The sequence below is a fragment of the Crinia signifera genome, chromosome 8, assembly GCF_055691185.1.
Source record: "Crinia signifera chromosome 8, ASM5569118v1, whole genome shotgun sequence".
Taxonomy (NCBI): Eukaryota; Metazoa; Chordata; class Amphibia; order Anura; family Myobatrachidae; genus Crinia; species Crinia signifera.
In genome coordinates this window covers 157,261,847-157,277,025 of record NC_139224.1, presented here as the reverse complement: position 1 = coordinate 157,277,025, position 15,179 = coordinate 157,261,847, and the positions used below count along the sequence as shown (strand labels likewise).

Here is a 15,179-nt window from a genome sequence, read left to right as displayed (position 1 = left end):
ATAATGTGAGGCTGGGACGTGATACACTGACGCGGCTGCAGGGCTGGGGAGAAATATGTAGCTGGGGTGGTGGTGGGTCTTCTCCGGAGACCATGTGACCTCAGCCAACCTCTGCCCTTGTGGCCTCCAGCATCTGTACTCATCACTCTTTGTTTAGAAGACTTGGTTTGATGGGAGGGGAGAGGGTGAGGAGGAGGCGTACGATAACAGAGAAAGTGATATCCCAGGGATTACCCATACTGATTATTGCCCAGCATCCAGGGTTCTATTGTAATAGAGAGAGATCACTGTGGTCTCAGTATAGCTGCAGTAACTTAATTGGTATGATTAAAATAATATTATTACAGGAATAAAAGCATCAGTGGGTTCCTTAACTGCACACTGACCATTGTGTGAGACGTTCCAGGCAGACGGTAACGATGTGTTTTCCTCTTGCAGCAAGCACAGCAGTCCATCTTCCAAAACGCATCCCAGGACATCCATGCCTTCAGCACCACCACCCTCAATGACATCATGAAGTCTTTCTCTGATGTCAGCGTCATCCGTGTAGCTGGAGGATACCTGCTCATGGTATGAAATGATGGATTAATACATTATTCTTAGCAGTTGGTGATGGCTGGGAAACCTGTTTTCGTTGGCTGGTGATTATTGTGGAGGGGGCAGTATTCGTTAACTGGTAGTGAGGGTGGGGTTGATGTATTTGTGGATTGGTAGTGATGATAAGGTGTCCAGATTTGTGGGGTGGTGGTAATCGTGGGTTTGGTAGTGATAGCGGGTTGGTGGTATTCCTGGGTTGGAAGTGATTGTGGGTTAGCGGTGGTGGAGTGGGGCTGTATTTGTGGGTTGGGGGTATTCCGGGGTTGGAAGTGATTGTGGGTTGGCGGTGGTGGTGGGGTGGCCATATTTGTGGGTTGGTGGGGTGGGGGTATTCCGGGGTTGGTAGCGATGGTGGGGTGGCCATATTTGTGGGCTGTTAGTGATTATGGGGGTGGCACGTCAGTGGTTGTTCTGTTGCCATAAATCATCTCCTCTCTTTGCAGTTGGCCTACGCTTGCGTCACCATGCTGCGATGGGACTGCTCCAAGTCTCAGGGGGCAGTGGGCTTGGCTGGTGTCCTACTTGTGGCTCTCTCCGTGGCATCAGGATTAGGACTCTGCTCCCTTCTTGGCCTTTCCTTCAATGCTGCTACAACCCAGGTACACACATACTGTCTCATCACTAAATGAATCTGAGTTGTATAACTAAGAAGTGTTACTCTGCATGAGGAAGTGATACTCAGCGTACACAGACCACTCATATTCTTCTACCCTGCAGGTGCTGCCATTTCTGGCTCTAGGCATCGGGGTGGACGACATGTTCCTGCTGGCACACGCTTTCACTGAGACCAGCCTCAGTACCCCTTTAAAGGTGAGATGCTGTCCAATGCTTCTGCAGAACTTTGCCATCCGTATGTAGTACCCAGTGACACTGCCACCTCTGCCATCCTAGTCGTCTCATATTTATGTTCTTTGTCTGGCAGGAAAGAACAGGGGAATGCCTCCGGCGTACCGGTACCAGTGTGGCTTTGACTTCCATCAACAATATGATTGCCTTTTTCATGGCAGCCTTGGTGCCAATCCCAGCCTTGCGGGCGTTCTCTCTGCAGGTACTGCCCCATTTGTGTTTAGCGGAATCCTGTGTACAATGTCTTCCTGTATAGTGGGCACAGAATTGTCGAACGTTGGCAGCTTTGCACATTGTCAGCCATGTTGGCTCTGTGTATGTGGGAGGGAATATCTGAGCATATACTAGGGGTGAGCGTCTGTCTGTCCTGCAATCACAGTGACCCTGGAGAGCAGTGAAAGGTGAGACCCACTGAGAGGTCTCTAATGGCAATGGATTGGTGGGGGGAGGAGGTGCTTGGGTGAAAGGTGACATCACTACAAAGGCTTCATACACATTTAGATGTCACTTCCCTGGGGCTGTTGGTGAAGGGGCCAGATTCTAAACTCTGCTGTCTGGGTGGTCTGAGAGATAAGGATGTTAATAAGGCCTGGAGGCTACAGGATGCATCCATTTAATTATATACAATGTCACGTAGGGAATGCAATTAATGTTCTAACTAAACAAATGGTACCGGTTCTTCAGCACCTACTAATGAATCACCCGCTTATGAATAATAGATGTTTATATAACACAATCCTGATTTTTTTTTTTGTCCTTTGCAGGCCGCTGTAGTGGTCGTGTTCAATTTTGCGATGGTGCTGTTAATATTTCCAGCCATCTTGAGCCTGGACCTCCAGCGCCGAGAGGATCAGAGATTGGACATCCTCTGCTGCTTCTACAGGTAGCGATATCTCCAACATCGGACTTGTGTTACCCACCGATTGTGGGCGGGGCCTGTTTCACGGGCGCTTAATCATTATCCACTAGGACCTGCTTAATGGTGGTAGCCAATCAGTCGGGTTTTAAATGAGCTTTCACTTTTCATTTATTTACGGTCACAGGAAACGAATACTAGTTTGATTTATGATCTTGTTTAAAGTAAAACAAACAGAAACAACAATAACTTACTAAGACGGGAGTTCTAATTCACATGGGATGTTGCTATGGGCAACGAATCAGAATCTACTTATTTATTTTGCACCTTCTTGAAGATATTAAATAGTATTGGTAGACCATAGCAACATGACATCTGAAATAGAACTCCCATCTTAGTAAATTTACCCCCTTTCTGGACCTTTAACTTAAGACCTTCTGTCCTAACCCACATTTCTTTGTATGTTTACAGCCCGTGTTCATCCAGAGTGATCCAGATTCAGCCGCAGGAAATGCCCGATGCCAATGACAATCACACATACCACCCCTCCCCCTATGGGAACCCCACAATTACCACCAGCACCCAGATCACCACCACTGTACAAGCCTTCACGCAGTGTGATCCATCTGGGCATCATATTGTGACCATCCTGCCGCCCACCTCCCAGATCTCCACCACTCCGTCTGTCATTGTCCCCACTGTGGATCCCCTGGGGTCGCAGGTTTTCACCCCCTCCACCTCCACGCGGGATTTGCTGGCTCAGATGGATGAGACTAAAGTAGGCCGAGAATGCGTTCCTCTCCCCTTCCTAAAGTGGAGCCTTTCTGACTTTGCCAGGGAGAAGTATGCCCCCCTGCTGCTCAAGCCAGAAACCAAGGTGAGTGGATGGAATTTAGTGTGGCCAAATGGTCACGTGAGCTGACAATCTGCTGTTCCAGGCTTCAGTCTGTTCCAGTTCTTAAACCTCTGTTCCTTGCTTTCACAGGGAATTGTGGTGACTCTTTTCATGGCTCTCTTGGGCCTCGGCCTGTATGGGACCACCATGGTCCATGATGGACTTTACTTGACCGATATTATTCCTCGCGAGACCAAGGAGTACAACTTTATCTCTGCTCAGTTCAAGTATTTCTCCTTCTACAACATGTTCATTGTCACCAAGGGTGGGTTTGATTACCCCAAATCCCAGGCGTCCCTGTATGATCTCCATGAGTCCTTCAGCTCTGTCAAGTACGTTGTACGTGAAGAGGGAAGAGAGTTACCAAAGATGTGGCTTCATTATTTCCAGGACTGGCTTAGAGGTAAGAACTTGAGTTCTAGAACTTCACAACGTGTAATGAAGGATGGAAGAGACAGTCGTTAAACCTAAAGGAGACCAAAGTCCTTGTAATTAGCGTCTTGATCTTATTTTAGGGGTGTTAAGTGTCTGAACTATGGAATTGGGGTCTAATTTCTCAAGCCAGATAATATATTTTGGTTGGATTTTCATGTGATTGTTTGGAATTGAAATCCTGAAGGTTCTTAACCATCTCCATATTTTCTCCAGGCCTCCAGTTGGCATTCGATAGGGATTGGGAGTCTGGCTACATCACACAGGATAATTACCGCAACGGAACCGAGGATGGGGTGCTGGCTTATAAACTCCTCATCCAGACCGGAAACAAGAAGGATCCTTTTAATCTTAATCAGGTATGTCCCTATTTTTAGGGAAGGGTTGGGAATTTCTGTATACTCCGGGTTGTGGGACGTCATCCGTCTAGGATCTTCCGCACAGACGTGTCCGAAGATGGGAAACGTAAAGCTTACAGAGCTAACGGGATTCTTATGTTTTTATGGATTTTTTGGGGATCTTTTTGCACTTTTTGATCATTTTTATATTGCATCTTTTCCTGTTCCTAAAACTTGCAGCAAATGCTGGACCAGTCCTCATAAATACTTAATATTTTATTCTCTCCCTTGCAGCTGACTAGTCGACGACTGGTGGATGAGAATGGCCTTATCCCTCAAGATGCGTTCTATATCTACCTTACTGTCTGGGTCAGCAACGATCCCTTGGGCTACGCCGCCTCTCAGGCCAATTTCTACCCTCAGCCGCCTGAGTGGATCCATGACCGTTACGACACCACGGGGGAGAACCTGAGAAGTAGGTTTATGTCATATTGAGTTATTATATTATATTAGTTATTATACTAATTGACATTAGTCTGGGTGATGTTCTTAGAGAGGAGGCGGCCATTTTGTAGACTAGACCAATGCTCATGGGAATGTAGTGCATACATTTACTGAGAATTAGAAATATTATTGAGGCATGAGGCACATGCTGTTGATGCCTCACGCCTCAGTAAGGTCCCTAGTTCCTATTGAAATCATATACAACATACTGGAGAACTTTATAAAATGTCCGCCTCCACATATGGGGTAAAATTTAAAGTGTAATATTTGTAACCACCATAACAGGACGTTGAATTTTCACTCATCCCATCACCTCTCCCTTCCCGCAGTCCCGGCCGCAGAGCCCATTGAATTTGCCCAGTTTCCATTCTATCTGAACGGCCTGCGTCAGACGTCAGATTTCATTGAAGCCATAGAGAGCGTTCGCTCTGTGTGCGAGGAGTTCATTAAGCAAGGAGTGTACAGCTACCCCAGCGGTTACCCCTTCCTCTTCTGGGAGCAGTACATCGGCCTACGACACTGGTTCCTGCTGGCCATCAGCATTGTGCTGGCATGTACATTCTTGGTGTGCGCCATCCTACTGCTTAATCCATGGACGGCCGGCATCATTGTAAGTATCCAATCAAGTACGATCTTTGTCAATGTAATGTGGACCAATGCTGTTCGCAGAGCTGGGAGTACTACCGTTTTATTTGCTGTGTTACCAGGTTTTCATCCTGGCCATGATGACGGTGGAGCTGTTCGGTATTATGGGTTTGATCGGCATTAAGCTCAGCGCCATCCCAGTGGTTATACTTATCGCGTCTGTCGGAATTGGCGTGGAGTTCACAGTTCACGTCGCTTTGGTGAGTCGTTGATTTTAGTCTTAGATGTTTATTCCCGCCACATGCAAAATCTAATGTGAGCTCCATAGTGTTCGCTTTACTGACCCTGTATCTTAACTGTTCTCCTTCCAGGGATTTCTCACTGCCATCGGCGACCGGAACCAGCGCTCTGTACTCGCTCTCGAACATATGTTTGCGCCAGTTTTAGACGGCGCCATCTCCACGCTTCTTGGGGTACTTATGCTGGCGGGATCCGAATTCGACTTTATTTTAAGGTACGATTCCAAATGTAGTTTAGTAACTGAACTGTGTGTCCTCACATATCCCGTCCACACCCCTGGAGCGTACAGTGAATCGTTTTCATGTGTGTTCCACAGATATCCAGCGCGGTTCTAAATGATGAGTTGGGGGGTTTATGTTTTTTTTGCTACAAGTTATTACAGTTCGTGCAGCAGTTTATAAGTCTAACCCCCCCCCCCTGGCGACGGAGGGGTTAAATTAAATATTTAAAGCTGAGGGGGAAAAAATCTCGCGGTTTGACGTAGTTTGTACTGTGAATGAGTTCTGGGGTCGGGGAGCTGTTCTGGCGAGGGATGATAGCCTGTGTGTGCTGCTTAAAAGACACAGTGTCTGAATCTCATCCAAAGCCATTCCTTTCAACCTGGGAGGTCTTGTTTAGAGGAGCGGGAGGCGGGAGGCAGGCAAGTCCTGGCCCATCAGGAAATAGCACAACTATCCCTCATGTAAACAGACGCTCTGTGCAGGATTTGGTATAAACAGCTGAAGTAGTTCAGAGATCTGACACCAGCCCCCCCCCCAGGCCTGCGTATGTGGCCCCCCTCCTAAACTAAACACTCAATGAGAGAGATTACAAGACCCAACTTAAACACACATCCCACTTCTAAGAACCATGCTGATTCATACCTTGGCACCAAAACCACTTAACCCCTCCGCTGCCCGTTCCAGGGACTGGTTAATGTGGTGCAGGGCATGTAGGTCTAAATTGCGCCCGAGGTTGGCTAACGCGCCGGTTTAATTCAAGGTTCCGTGGGCTTTTCTTTGCTGGCTCTGTGGTTGAGGCCTCGGAAGACGTCTGGCCAGACCTCTCTCTTGGCATCAGGACAGGTGACCCAGTTTTGCTCACTTCAACTCTCCGGTTTTAAACTTGTGCCAAGGACGCTCTCCCTTCATCTACAGCACTCACAGGCTGTGAGTCTGTCCCATCCCCCTCCCAGAATGCAGGTCCTAATGGCTGGAGAGGGGGGGAGGGAGGGAGGGGAAGGTTCAGGAAGCAGGGGGCACCACCACTGACAGGCAAGGAGACCCAGGGGACGACAGACTCCTAAACTCTAACCTAAAATCTATTTGTGTAATATAAGGGGGTTAATCTAACCCTTTCACTGCCTGTAGCTCACCAATCAATATGACTGGACCCTCCGCTAAATTCCTTTTTGATATCAATAACAATTGGTAACAAACAATATTGCATTATTCCGATGATGACAACTTATTTAAATGTCTGAGTAGTTTTAAATGTCCTTGTATTTCCTTGTGTATACTGAGAGGCTGACTGGATGATGTGGGTGGTACAGTAGTTTGGGAAAATTATTATTAATTGTCTGAGAGCCAGTTATTTGCCGAGGGACCCGCCGTAACCTTTGGTTTATCTCCTGGCCGCAGGTATTTCTTCGCTGTGCTCACCATTCTCACCATCCTGGGGCTGCTCAATGGCCTGGTGTTGCTTCCCGTATTGCTTTCCTTGATTGGACCCCCAGCCGAGGTGAGTCACGTGACCAGTTCTCATCGCCCGCTTTGGATATTGATATGCGTGGTTGGACATTATATAACCGTATCGCTTGTTTCCATAGGTAACTCCCGCAGACAATGGTAACTGCCTCCCTGCCTCTACCCTGGAGTCTCTACCACCACATCTAAACCATCACACCTTCTACATGCAGCACAATGCTGGGGGGAAAGGGGGCTTCAGCGACCCCGAGGACTCTTCGGAGTATTACTCTGAGACTACCGCTACGTCGGGAATAGAGGAAGATGACCCCCAGCTCTATGAGCGCAGCACCTATATCATTCCCCGGAAGCCATCACACATCCTCCTGGAGGCCAGCCAGAACCCCTCTTACCCCAAAATCATGGTGAGATTTCTAGAGACAAGCGAATGCTCTTCTGGGTGCCTTTTTTTTTTTTTTTTTTGATTTAGAGATGTTGTCAATAGCAACCAATCCGATTCCACATCTTATTAATTTAGCATCTTCTAGAAGATAATAGATAGAATTTGTTTGGTTGCTACGGGCAACATCCCATCTTCAATAGAACTCCCAGCTTAGGAAATTGACCCCACAGAATCGGATTGGTTGCTAAAGGGAACATTGCGTCTTTTCATTTTTGGAAGCGTTAGTAAATAAACCCCTAACAGTCCTGGTTTTAGTGATCGCCAAGTCTGTACCAGATATAGGGGGAGATGTATCAAAGCTTGGAGAGAAATAACGTTCAAACCAATCAGCTCCTGTCACGCACAGCCTGTAACATGTCAGTTAGGAGCTGATTGGTTGGTACTTAGGGGTCTATAGACTAGGCCTTGGAGAGAGAGATAAAGTACCAACCAAAGTCTCTAACATGGCAGTTAAGGCTTGGACTTTGGGGGTTATTCTGTTTCTCTCACAAAGGCAAATTCACTCTCTAACGGACAAAACCATATACACTGCAGGGGGGGGGGGCTGATGTAACATGGGTAGAGAGAGTTAGATTTGGGTGGAGGGTTTCCTTCAAACTATGTATATTGCAGTGTATAAATAATGCAGCCAGTATTTACCCTGCACAGAAACAAAATAACTCACACAAATCTAACTCTCTCTCTGCACGTTACATCTGCCCCACCTGCAGTGCACATGGTTTTGTCCATTAAAGAGTGAAATTGCCTTTTGCAAGTGAATCAGAATAACCCCTTTTATCTCCGTCCACCTTATCTATCTCCAAGGTTTTGTGAATAGACCCAATAATCCCCCCCCCCTTATTACCGCTGCCAGTAGCCTATACCTTGTCAGAGGTGCAGAGATCTAATACCGGTTCTTGTTCTGTTACAGTTGGTGAAGCCGTGTAAAGGGAGCAAGGAGGAACCTGCTAAAGACGTCCAGGACCCCGGCAACACTGAAGCACCATCTGTGCCGGATTTAACCAGGAACGCCTGCCAAGATTTGAAAGACATTCAGGAGCCTAGAGACTGGAGAAGGAGGCATCAGCCCCCTCCGAGCACACAGGGGCACGCACGGACTAAGCAGCCCCCCAATTCTAGGACTCCGTATAGCAGCAGGCCTCCAGGCCATAAGACTGCGCCTCCAGCCTACTGCACTAAGGTGACGCTGCCCAACGGCTCCATCACCACAGTGACTGCTACCGCCTCAGTGACAGTTGCCGTACATCCCACCTTGCCGGGAGCGGTATGTGGCTACAGCCATGAAGGCTATGAGGACAGTGAGACAGACTGTATGGAACACAGGACTGAATGGTCCCGAAGTAAAAACAGGCATCCAGAGGTGTACGAGCTGGAGTATCTGGAGCAGGACAGAAGAGCAAAAGGACCCTCTGTAACGCACTAGGTGAGTACCACTTAGGGCTGATGAGTAAGTTTCAACAAGTATCATATAACACCGGTCTGCCACCTAGTGGTTTTTGGTGGTACTGCTAGTACAATTCAGTCTATGCGCCTCTAGCACATTTTTCTTTCTATATTTTTTATTGCAGTTAACCGCACAAGAAATATCAAATAATTAAACAAAAATAATTATAAAACTTTACATAATTTATTTAAAAAAATGGAAAAAAAAGAAAAACATTTATGATATGTATCTGTTATCGCAATGCATAAATGAAGTGAATGGAACAGGTATCATGGCGGTACTTCTTGTTGTTTCAAAGGCTTCCCTACATTGATTGGCTGGCGATAGACTTGCTGTTGCCGGTTTCGCTCTGTGTTAGTGACCAGTGCGCTTAACAGAGAAGCCAAATACATCAGCACTTATTATTGGTTTTAGAGGAGAGCGGATGAGTCTTGCAAATAATTTAACCGTTGTTCACTGCATGCTGCCATATGATCCATATTCATTACAATAAACTATGTCAGGCCTGGTCAAGCTTTGGCTATCCAGCTGTTGTGAAACTACATATCCCAACATGCGCTGTCGGGTTTGCTATTATGGAATGCTAAAACTCAGAGACAGGGCCTGCTGGGACTTGTAGTTTTACAATAGCCGTAGAGCCACAGTTCCACCAGACCTGAGCTATGTTGTTAAAGACATTAAAATTGTAGTAAACATTGAGGGGGTCAGGGGCAGATTTATGAAGCTCGGTGAAGTGATAAACTGTCTGGTTTTTATCACCGGCCAATCAGCTCCTACCTGTCATTTTTCAAACCAAGCCTGTACAGGTAGAAGCTGATTGGCCGGTGATAAAAACCAGACAGTTTATCACTTCACTGAGCTTATTAAATCTGCCCCTCAGTTAGTTACTCTTAATCTGGAATCACTGAAGATGATCATTGACTTGTTTTTTTTTTTATATTGCACATACAATGATACATTTCTGTATTCATTGCAGTGGATATTTACACAATGTTTCCGGGTTTAGAACAGTTTTAACCCTTTCGCTAATAGACAAAGTTTTATCAAGGGGTCGCGGTTTTGTACCTAATACTTCTGTCCAATCGCTGCAGTAGCAGAGGGCTACCTTTAACCCTTTCAGTGCCAACGTTGCTGTGAGCGGTGTGCAAAATATCCGCTAAAAATGGCAGGATGGTATTCGAGGAATATGAATCACTTTAGTTATTGCCGGCAAATGACCTGAAGTCAATTAATAATTGAAGTTTTGTTAAGTATTGCGCCCCCCCAAAAAAATAACAGTTGCCGTGAGCGACGGTGGCATTTTTAGCAGATATTTTGCACACCTCTCACGGCAACTAAAATAAATATATGACTGGGACTAAAGGGTTAATATATGACTGGTGGGATTGGAGATTGATTAACACAATTTCTTCTTATTTTGCAGGGGAAACCAAGAGAATTGTCTCTTTACTTCTACAAGCTGCAACTGTGTACATAAAACCTGAACCCAGGACCCACCTAAAGGAGAACATAAAGGACACTAAATATAATATTAATAAGTATTAGAGACTATGTTCCTATGATATATATTAATATGAAAATCAAAACAACCTAAAAAGGATATTTAATAAGCTGATCATGTACTGTAGGGGGGGGAGGGTTTCAACAAGACGCCAAATTGGGAGAGACTGCCCCCACCCCAAATCCGACTCCTCTATTTTACCTACCAATCAGACTCACCAGTCTTGCTGCTATCTGTTAACTCATCCCTTGCTGGAGTGATTTGAAAGAAAGTGAAGTGTATCGTCAAGTTCCCGAGCCCGATGCAGTGTCCCGGACGTTTTGGGAATTTGTGAAAAACAATTTGATGACAAAAAAAGGCACTTTTACCCCTTTCCTCCCCCTGTTTTGTGAATGGGACGTGTTTAGAAGCTGGATTTCGTTCCTCTGCTTGGAATAGTTTAAAGGTTCAATCTGGTGTTTATTTCTCCCGGAGATAATTATATCATTTCTGTGCTGACATTTCTGTTTCCGATACACCATATACAGTGTGCTGGGAATGGATGCGAATCGAAGCTGAACTGCAGTCCTTCCTCTATTTCAGTGGTTCTCAAACTCGGTCCTCTGGACCCCACACAGTTCACGTTTTCCAGGTCACCCGACAGGTGCACTCATTACTGACTGACACATTTTAAAAGATCCACAGGTGGAGCTAATTATTTCACTTGATTCTGTGAGGAGGAACATGCACTGTGTGCGGTCCCGAGGACCGACTTTGAGAACCTGTGCTCTATTTTATCTAGAGCGATAGACTGTGGCCACTTGCATCGTATGTTGAACTTCGTATGTCCTAGGTAATGGTTTGGGCCCCATTCCCCTTGCTAAAAAGAAAAAAAATTGAAATCTGATTGGGGTAATCTGAGCCAATCAGAGCCCACTGGATTTAGCAGGTTGTCCAATGAATGCTCACAACTCTGGCACATCCTAAAATCAATCCCCACCCCCAAAGAACTTGTAGCACTGCAAAACCCACCAACTACAACCTGTCTACTTAACCTCTTCATTGCCTTCACTGCCAAGATGTCCTCCAGCGCTGAAGTGGTTAATGCCCACTTTGTATTAGCTGTGAAAACATAAACCCTTTTTATATCCCCCCCTCCCCCTCTGTCCCTTTAGGACATTTTTATATTTGTCCCTGTGTAGGGACCGTCATAGTATTCTCATGGTTTTACTTAATATAATAATTATTATTATTATTAACGTGTTGTATATATTTCTTCTGTTGTTGTTGTGAAATGGCAGCTTCTCTAACAATGTTAAATATATAAATATATATATATATATTATAATAATTAACCCTTGGGTTGCCGCGGTTCCCTGCAGCAATACGGTAAAGGGGCGTTTGTGTCTATTTTGTGGACTGAAGCTTGGTACAAATTGTCACTGTGCTATATAAATTATTTATATGAAAAGAACAAAGGTTTATTTTTGTAGAGTGTACAGGAGTTAGCCATCCAACTGAAGTTTATTTTTAAAGAGTAAAATATATATTATATATAATTATGACCACGGCCTCGTGTGTTTTCTTTGTTTGTGCGTGTTTCATTTGTGTGATATTTATTCAGTTATGCCGAAAACAAGTTTTAGTTATTTATTAAGTATGGGGAAAAATCTGAAATTTTTTTGGCAAGCACAGCAAGGGGCTTTGTTGCGCTCGCCATGCCGTCTGAGTCCGGCCAGTCGGGATCCCGACTTCGGGCTAATGACTGTCAGGATCCCGACTGTCGGAACCATATACCACACCCGTTGAATCCAACTAAGGGCGCATGTATTAAGCCTTAAAAAGAGATAATTGTGAGAGTGATAAATGTGCCAGCCAATAAGCTCCTATCTGCCATTTTTCAAAAGCAGCATATAACATGACAGTTCGGAACTGATTGGCTGGACGTTTATCACTCTTTGGGGGGTACTTAATCTTGGCAGAAATAGGGTCCATCGCCTAATCAATGCTGCTGTTCCCGACAGCATTGAAGGATAATTCTGACAAAACAGATCAGACTTTTAAACAAGTTGGATCTATTTTGTCGGAATAGGCCACGGATTCCCAAATTCATAGCCGTTTTTGCCCACACACCCACTTTTCGACACTCGACAGCTGGAAGATTGAATTCCTCCAGTCAAGTTCCTGACGAGCGAAATGAAAATTCCAACTGTCAGGACGTTCTGACAGTCAGAATCCGGGAGTACCGCCCTTTATCTGCGCTTATCTCTTTTCAAGGCTTAATATGTCTGCCCCTAAATTCCACAAACTTCATACCTGGTACATACAAACTATGAACAGATTGATCTCGTGACCTAAAGTGCTGTGGGGCTGTAATGCTAACCATTATGCCAACCATGCCAACCAACGGCAAGTTTCACCAGCACGGTGACCCTACAAACTACAAGTCTGTGTATCTGTGACAAAGTGATTGTAATCATGATAGAAAGGGAATCTGATCATCGCCACATCACTGGCCCCTAGGGTCACACTGACAACAGGGGAGGCGTCTATAATGCCCCAATAAAGCGCTCATCCTTCGTCTATGAATGATATATTGCAGCGATGATAATTTCATTGTATTTATCGATAAAGGAGAGTTCTAGCGACCAACAGGAAGTGTTGTACATTCTCTTTATGACATCTACCATTTGATAAAAGGGTACTTGTGAGTTATCCGGGCGCCCGATGTGGTAATCGAATGTCATTACAATAAGCATACGATGCGACGCGATGCGACGCGATTTGCCATCGCGTCGTATCGCGTCGCATCGTATGCTTATTGTATGGTATACAATGGGATGCGACGCGACGCGATTTTAACACTTCCCGCCCATTTTTAAACCCGCCCTCTGCCACATCTGGCAGAAAATCAGTGTGAGGTAGTTTTGAGAGGAGAGAACAGGTGATTTCCAGTGTTGGTGTGTCTCAGACTATTTTTGAGGTGAAATTTCTGACATTTGCCCCAATATTGCCCCATTTTGCCCCATACACCCTATTTCCCAATATGGCTTTGGTGGACGGTATCTTCAGCCTCCCTAAAACTGAAGAAGATACAGTTCAATTCCTGCAGGACAAAGGGCTGCTTCCATCTACAGCCACATGTCCAAATGGCCACCCTATGCGCCTGTCTATAAAAGAGCGCAAATGGCGCTGCTACATAAAAAGTTGCGGGAAAAAGCAGAGTCTGCGGGCCTCGCTATTCTACCCCGGATGCAGGCTGCCGTTTATGACAATACTGCGCTTCATATACTGTTGGTGTGATGAACTCACTTCTATAGAGTTTTGTACAAAGAATTTGAAAATCTGTAATAAAAGTACAATCTTTTATAATGCATTGATGCGGGAGGCATGTCAATGCGACCTGATGTCCCAGCCTCAACGCCAAATTGGTGGACCAGGGAAAATAGTGGAAGTGGATGAGACACTCTTTGCGAAAAGACAAGCCAATGTCGGCAGAGTTCTCCCACAGCAGTGGGTGTTTGGAGGAGTGTGCCGGGAAACAGGGGACTGCTTTATGCTACCAGTTGCCAAGCGAGATGCGACAACTCTGATCAATGCAATTGTGGAGCACATCGCGCCTGGAAGCACAATTGTCAGCGATTGCTGGCGGGCATACAAAACTCCAGAACTGGAGCGGGCTGGTTACAGTCACCTGAGAGTCAACCATCGCTACAATTTTGTGGACCCAGACACTGGTGCACACACCCAAAACATCGAAAGACTGTGGGGTTGTGCAAAATGGCGGAACAAACGCCAGCGGGGCACAGCCCGCCATCACCTGGACTCTTATATGCAGGAGTTTGTGTGGCGAAAGTGCCTGGCGGGAGACAGCGCATTTAACCGCATTTTACATGCGCTCACTTTGCTAGATAAATAATTACGGTGATTAATTGTTGTGTGCTATGTTTTGATTGTTATTATAATTTATTTCTGAGATATGTTAATTACACAGTTATTCCCTTAAATTCAGTTGTCCTTAATGTGTCAGATATGAATGATATTGATGAATGATATTGGATGTTCACAACCACTCCACTATCAACGTGAACCCGAAGCGTGGCGAGCGCAGCGAGCCCGCGAGGGGCGGCGGTACGCGTCCTCCGACCTTTTCATGCCCTACTATCCACTAGGGCGTGGAGTGAGAATAGAATAGTGTGGCGAGCGCAGCGAGCCACCGAGCCCGAAGCGTGGCGAGCGCAGCGAGCCCCGCGAGGGGACACGGATACCTGGGAAGCCCATGAAAGTATGTGCTCACCTGTGAAGGTATCCGTGTCCCCTCGCGGGGCTCGCTGCGCTCGCCTCGCTGCGCTCGCCTCGCTGCGCTCGCCTCGCTGCGCTCGCCACACTATTCTATTCTCACTCCACGCCCTAGTGGATAGTAGGGCATGAAAAGGTCGGAGGACGCGTACCGCTGCCCCTCGCGGGCTCGCTGCGCTCGCCACGCTTCGGGTTCACATTGATAGTGGAGTGGCGTTAACAATGGGGATGGGATTGGCATTGTGTCACTTTTTGGGGGTTTTGCCCTGCTAAAATCGGGTGCTATCGCATCGCATCGCATGCCATGTGGTTAACATGCGATGCGACGTGATCAGATTAGATGGTACCCGATGTAAAATCGGGTTCGGGTGGTGATCTCGTCGCGTCGCATCGCATGCCATTTGGTTAACACACGATGCGACGCGATGCGATGCGTATACGATCAAAAATCGGGCGCCCAGATAACTCACAAGTAC

The 15,179-nt window shown here is 46.1% G+C and overlaps 1 protein-coding gene across 1 annotated transcript in view; it reads left to right on the top strand.

Annotated features, from left to right (window-relative positions):
- Nucleotides 1-11,969, top strand: part of PTCH2 (patched 2) — a 29,037-nt gene extending 17,068 nt beyond the window's left edge. The window contains exons 9-24 of the mRNA XM_083157488.1: nucleotides 439-570; nucleotides 1,041-1,196; nucleotides 1,315-1,407; nucleotides 1,520-1,645; nucleotides 2,208-2,326; nucleotides 2,771-3,176; nucleotides 3,285-3,597; nucleotides 3,843-3,985; nucleotides 4,259-4,439; nucleotides 4,798-5,078; nucleotides 5,176-5,313; nucleotides 5,425-5,567; nucleotides 6,973-7,072; nucleotides 7,161-7,442; nucleotides 8,391-8,903; nucleotides 10,348-11,969. Coding sequence (XP_083013614.1) covers nucleotides 439-570; nucleotides 1,041-1,196; nucleotides 1,315-1,407; nucleotides 1,520-1,645; nucleotides 2,208-2,326; nucleotides 2,771-3,176; nucleotides 3,285-3,597; nucleotides 3,843-3,985; nucleotides 4,259-4,439; nucleotides 4,798-5,078; nucleotides 5,176-5,313; nucleotides 5,425-5,567; nucleotides 6,973-7,072; nucleotides 7,161-7,442; nucleotides 8,391-8,903 — 3,126 coding nt within the window. The 3' untranslated portion in view covers nucleotides 10,348-11,969. The remainder of the gene's footprint in view (nucleotides 1-438; nucleotides 571-1,040; nucleotides 1,197-1,314; nucleotides 1,408-1,519; nucleotides 1,646-2,207; nucleotides 2,327-2,770; nucleotides 3,177-3,284; nucleotides 3,598-3,842; nucleotides 3,986-4,258; nucleotides 4,440-4,797; nucleotides 5,079-5,175; nucleotides 5,314-5,424; nucleotides 5,568-6,972; nucleotides 7,073-7,160; nucleotides 7,443-8,390; nucleotides 8,904-10,347) is intronic.
- The last annotated feature ends 3,210 nt before the right edge of the window (nucleotides 11,970-15,179 follow it).